The sequence below is a fragment of the Danio rerio genome, chromosome 25 (assembly GCF_052040795.2).
Source record: "Danio rerio strain M-AB ecotype USA chromosome 25, GRCz13ab, whole genome shotgun sequence".
In the NCBI taxonomy this organism is placed as follows: domain Eukaryota; kingdom Metazoa; phylum Chordata; class Actinopteri; order Cypriniformes; family Danionidae; genus Danio; species Danio rerio.
This window is the reverse complement of record NC_141045.1, coordinates 23,605,070-23,611,533: the sequence shown is the minus strand read 5'-3', so window position 1 is coordinate 23,611,533 and position 6,464 is coordinate 23,605,070. Positions and strand designations below refer to the sequence as shown.

General features: G+C 39.1%; 1 protein-coding gene across 1 annotated transcript; it reads right to left on the bottom strand.

Moving 5' to 3' along the window:
* Window positions 1–1,889: 1,889 nt before the first annotated feature.
* Window positions 1,890–5,893, bottom strand: nr2e3 (nuclear receptor subfamily 2, group E, member 3). The gene is given in 8 exon segments (NM_001007368.2): window positions 1,890–2,516; window positions 2,603–2,708; window positions 2,817–3,057; window positions 3,254–3,435; window positions 4,678–4,950; window positions 5,034–5,137; window positions 5,226–5,376; window positions 5,516–5,893. Coding segments are annotated over 8 exon segments (1,281 nt in total). The 5' UTR covers window positions 5,607–5,893; the 3' UTR covers window positions 1,890–2,383.
* Between the last annotated feature and the right edge of the window lie 571 nt (window positions 5,894–6,464).

The window sequence follows — 6,464 nt, the reverse complement described above, 5'->3', positions numbered from 1 at the left end:
CATCACAACCTAAATCAAACCTAATATTAACGTCTCATGACGTTGTGTACCTGCTGGGCAATAACTCGATGCACTATTATGTTTACAGACACATGCACAAATTACAATGAAATTCATTAGCTTTTACAGCGTAATACTTACTACTCGTTTTACTTTGGAAAGCTCTACTTTTTACTCATACTTTGAGTAATATTTACAACAGATACTTTTACTGTACTTGCACTACATTTTTTGTAATGGTACATTTACATGAGTATAATCTTTCAGTAGGCTACTCTTTCCACCACTTTTTTTAATTTTTGGGTAAACATACCCAAAATGGGCCAAAATGAATATTCTGCGATGAGCCTCCACAGAGATTTTCTTATTAACCTGAGATGAAAAGCATTGTGTTATAAAGTATAATGACTTCCTTAAACACCGCATCCAATCATATAAGGGCATAAATGTCATCGCCAGCATTTTATAACAGTCTTCTGGACTTTCGACTCACATAGGCTATCGCACAAGTGAAGTGACAACAAAAAAAGAGACTGCAACATAAAGACATAATGTAAAGTGAATATTTTAAAGATATATTTAGAATAGATGTTTCAACTATATCAACATCCATAGAATAAAATAAAAAAACAGCCTCATGGTCTTCTTTCATGTAGTTTATTGGCAGACCGGAAGTGTTAGCATTAGCCGTTATGCCTTTTTGGCTAAAGCTGTGCTCCTTGTCACCTTTTTTCTTTGCCCTTCACTTAATTGTTCTATTTTCAGTTCCTTTATTCTGACGAACACAAGGCAATGCCAATGACTTCCTTGGTAATTTATTCATTCATTCATTCATTTTCTTGTCGGCTTAGTCCCTTTATTAATCCGGAGTCGCCACAGCGGAATGAACCGCCAACTTATCCAGCAAGTTTTTACACAGCAACTTCCAGCCAAAACCCATCTCTGGGAATCATCCACACACACATTCACACACACACTCATACACTACGGACAATTTAGCCTACTCAATTCACCTGTACGGCATGTCTTTGGACTGTGAGGGAAACCGGAGCACATGGAAACAGGAATCTCACGCGAAGGCAGGGAGAGCATGCAAATTCCACACAGAATTGTCAACTGAGCTGGAGATCGAACCAGCAACCCAGCGACCTTCTTGCTGTGAGGCGACAGCACTACCTACTGCACCACTGCATTGCCATGGTATTTTATTTTTATCTCTAATATTATAAGCTATGGTATAGCCCATAGGTGTCAAACTCAGTTCCAAAAGGGCCGCAGCTCTGCACAGTTTAGGTCCAACCTTAATTAAACACACCTGATCAGACTAATTGAGTCCTTCAGGCTTGTTTGAAACCTACAGGTAAGTGTGTTGAAGCAGGGTTGGAACTAAACTGTGCAGGGCTTCGGCCCTCCAGGAATTGAGTTTGACACCCCTGATATAGCCTATTAAAAAATATTTTGTGTTCAGTGGAAAAAAGAAGTTCATAAAGGGTGATTGGAGATCACATGAAGGAGAGTAATGGTGAGGAAATTTTTATTTGAAGGGTAACTCCTTTAAAAATTATCATTAAAATGATTATTATTATTTATGAAAATGGAAAATGATATTATTTTCTGTGTCAAGCAAAATACATATTCTTAAAATGTGCATTAGGGTACTTAAATGGTTCACAGTGAGAAAAACTGTTTGATAGCTAGCTGGATGGATGGATGGATGGATGGATGAATAGATAGATAGATAGATAGATAGATAGATAGATAGATAGATAGATAGATAGATAGATAGATAGATAGATAGATAGATAGATAGATAGATAGATAGATAGATAGATAGATAGATAGATAGATAGATAGATAGATAGATAGATAGATAAAACAATACAAAAATAACCAATAATACGTTTTATTTCTTACAAGTCCTACAAATATGAGGCATATCTTTCAACTTTTACCAAAAGTGCCCTCTTTAAGAAGGGTGTTTGTTTATCAATCCTTTCAGATGTTGATATCAAACTGATCATCAAACATATTCTAAGTAAACTTGCATTATAATGCGCTTGGAAGGCATTTTACGTTCTCAAAATGAAATACATAAACAGGCTGTGCCAAGTATCTGAGATTCCACATAATGGAGATGCATAGACTTATGGGCAATATTAAAGATATTAAAAAAAATCTCTACAGTAGGACAAATAAAAATAGATGACACATAATGAGACAAAATAAGCAACCTATGCAAAAATAATAAAAAAGCATATATACATTTGTGTTTATCGTAGCATTCACACAGATAAAAAGCATAGCAACTAGCATGGCAGTAAAGCAAAGCCCCTGAATTCAAGAGGTTTTCATTCCTCTAAACAAGTCTTTCAGAAAAAGCTCCTCAGTTTTTGAACATGTCACACAAGAGTTTCTCCATTGGTGTGTTCCCGATTGTTCTCTGGAAAAAAAGATGCTCGATTCGCTCTGAGCTCACAAAGTGAAGGGAGGGAAGGAGAAGTAATAGTCTCCCAAACCTAAGAAAAACATAATCTGTGTTAGTTCAACCTTCTCTCATGAATAGTGTTGACTTCCTAATGCAAATGTGTGTATATTCACTCACCTGGCAACTTGACTGGGGTAAAGTGTGTGAATATGTTGAGCAAGCAGTACTTGGGACTGATCTTGTAGGTTCTCTACCTGTTCGGGGTCTTTAAGTCCTCGTGTTTCTGTAACAGAATAACTTAATTAAAATAATATCTATTCCAGGCTAGTTTAGCCATGTACTGGATGCCATCACTTATGCCCCCTTGTGGTAAAAAGAAGCCAAAATGTACCTGGTTTGAACAAAACAATGGCTTTCAAGCAGGCAAACTCGGTTGGATCCACTTGCAAGGGCTTGAACCGGCTAAACACCTCTTGCAGAACCCTCACATCTGAGGCAGAGGGGCTTCCCTTTCCCTGTCCTGTGGGTGAGAGGTCAGGCAGAGACAGCAGAGGGCAGTTGTCCAGAGGTAGAGACCACTGAATTGCACATAGAAGAAACAGCTCGCTCCATGCTTCCTCAAGCAGAATCACCTATAATCATAAAGGACGTCGGGTTAAAAATTGCTAAGACCATTACAACAATATTTCATATTTTTAAACAGCAAAACAGCCAAAAACAATACTTTCTTTGTCTATTCTATACTGCATATTTAGACACTCATCCGGAGTTTAACAGTGTAGGGGATGTTAGCAGAGTAGGGGATGTTAGTACATCTGAGTCTCTCACCTGGTCTCTGAAAGGTAGATGTGAAAATACTGGCAGGTTCTTGGCCCATTTAACAGACATAAAGAGAAGACGAGCTGAGGTCTCATATACACTCTCGGGTTCACGTGAGGGGTAGAGAGCGCTGCCGTACATCGGAGAACTCCTTTCAGGTTCATTACTGGTCACATCAATGTTCTCATCCACTGTAAACACAGATACATACAAAATATTCAATTGATGAACTGTGGATAAAGAGTTTTGAGAATGATAAAAAAGGTCGGCTCAGACCAGCATTAACATCCTTTTCAGTTGATTTAAGCCCTTTTAATGTTAGTCAAGGACATTGCTTTTCAATTCTGGCCCTTAAGACTCCCAGTACTGCACATTTCGTTTGTCGCTCTTATTTGTCACACAAGGATCAGTTCATGGGAGATCCCTTCTAATGAGCTAAATCAGGTGCATCGAATGAAGAAGAAATACAAAATGTGCAGTACTGGGAGTCTCAAGGGCCAGAATTGAAAATCTACTATAGGTCTAATCTAATCTACTACCGATCTAATATAGGTAGCCAATCATTTCCATGAAACACTTTCAGGGTAAATTTTAATAACTGAAAGGTACATCCTCATTTCTGAGAGGGATCAAGTTAAACAACCTAACAAGGAACTTTCGCCTCCCTGGTTCATCACTACCTATTTATGAACTGCCAAAAAACTAGGATAGAACCTTAAAAGCTATAGCATTGTGCCATATCTACCACTCAAGAGTAAATATCAGTAGTAGCATTTACAGTACCCTTACTCTGAAAGTAAGTTGTCTACTTAAAAGTATTACCCCAGCTGATGTACTCCTAAAGTAGAGCTGCCCAGTCTTGTTTCAGAGGACCTGCAAAGCTTAGTTCCAATCCTATTCCAACACACCTGTCTATAAATGTAAAGTGCCCCTTAAGATGAGCTGATTAAATGTGTTTGATCAGAATTGTAGTTGGGATTTTTCAGAAAGGTAGAGCTCCAAGAAAACCTTTGAGCATCTAAGGTACTATAAAAGGTACTATAAAAAAATACCTTTGAGCATCTAAGGTACTATAAAGATAGGTGGGTGTGATTTTGCCAAGTAGGATGCGATCCTGGATAAACATTTAAGTTGATCCTGGAACATCATTCTGGTTGAAAATGTAATCCATACCTAATCCCTACACCTAAACCTAACTCTAACTGTAAATTATTCCCAAAATAAGGGGGGGATTAATAGTAACAATAATAACTTTAAGCCTAAACTTAACAAAATTGTAAACTTGTCTGATTGGAATGTTGTTCCGGTTTAAGGTTAGTGTAATTCATAGTTGCTGAAATTACACTAATTGTAAAGATATAACTCATTATAACTCATTTTTACTAACAAAACTTTGCTGGTAATGCTGGCTGACCAATGGTCATGTTCCTCACCATCCTCTGGTTCCAGCTTTGCGCAAGTCTCAGCTGTCATCAGACTGGCCATAAAGCGGTGTCCATTTTTGGGACTGTTGGAGTGTTGGCTACCATCTGTGGAGCTGATGCTGGAGCTGATGGAGGAGCCCAGCAGTGGGCGGCTGATGACAGAGCAGGTGGATGAGGAGGTGGGCTCCAAGGTTGTGGCGAGGTGCTCCTTGTCCTTGTCCACATCCAATGCATCTAATCTGACTTGTGCAGTGCTGCGGGGCTGACGTTCATTCTGAACAGCTGAGAAGATTGAACGGAATGGTTAAGAAAGTGAAGACAATAAGGGCAGAAACTACAAGAAACACTACAAGAAGTTGACTCACCATCCTTGTTCATTCCAGCTTGAAGGCATTTCTTTAAGCGACAGGCCTGGCACTGATTTCGATGGGCTTTATCCACAGGACACATGCCTGTACCAGCCTGACATCTGTAATTGTTCAATAACAAAATATTAATTTATTGCACAGAATTTTCTACCTTGCTTCTAACTTTGAATACGCAATTTGTTTTCTCACCTGTAGATGAGTCTGCGCCTCACACTGCGCTTGAAAAAGCCACTGCAACCGTTGCAAGCGTATATTCCATAGTGTTTCCCACTGCTGGTGTCAGAACACACTTTACAAAGAAGTCCCGTGTTCAGGACCTTTCCAGGAGCTGGGCTTTTACCTAGAAGAACACAAGAAACAATTTTTGTTTTACTACCAATCCAATGATTAGAATCTGATAATCACCAGACATAATATGTCACCCTATGCTGTCTGAAACTTTCAAAAGTGATTTACAAGTAAATTTACAAGTTGCTCACCGTCTTGGCTGTCATCTGTGGAGTTGCTTCTGGAAGATTCTGTTGGTGATGAAAACGGTACCATGGACATTTCTGACATCGGATCCTCCATTGAAGGTGGTGTAAAAGTTTACGCAGACTCTTCCTGAAGTGCACCCTCAAAAGTTTTGAGGCTAGAATATGTGTCCCAGATAGGTTAACTAGAATCCTAGAGGGTCCTCAAAGAGATCCGTCACTCCCTGTAAGATGTTTCTTCAAGATCCTTTAGTCTCTATCCTGATGGTCCGCTCTTGACTCTGGGTATCTCTGTCCTGCAGAACTTCTTGTCTGTAGCTTTTGTAAAGTGCAGGGAGGTTTGTCACCTCCTCCTGGTATGTCTAGCGATGCCGGACAGTGAGTGACTCTGAGGCTACTGTGGGCTCCCTAAAGGAAGACAAAGGGATTAGCAGCAAGCGCTGTGTAAGCAAGTGCCTATTTGTCATCCTCTTAATCTTTACTGTCCATCTAGGGGTGGATCAATCAGTCACACTCAGTGTAAGCTCCATCCACAACTGTGTGGAGAGAAGTGAATAAACAAAAGGATTGAGGTTGAGTCATAACTCTCCATCTATCTCTGTCTCTTTTGCTCTTGTTTCTTCTCTTTTGAAAATTTCTGTCTTAATTGATGAGTCAAGATTTCAGTTAGCATTGCACCACCTTTTCCTCATGGTTTTATAACTTGGCTACTGGTAAGTGTTTTATTAATTTGGGGAATCAATATTAATTTCATGGGTCAACACCCATTTTGGTTATGGTAAGTGATCCAAAAGGGCACTGTTCACTTTGAACTACACATGACACAAGATATGAAGAAATGCTAACATCAGATTTACATTTTTTATGTGTTACTATCTCTTCAAATCAAAATGTATCATATTACTTTTCGATAAAGCACAGATTGTAAGGGACATCTGCTAGGGGATTCTTCCCA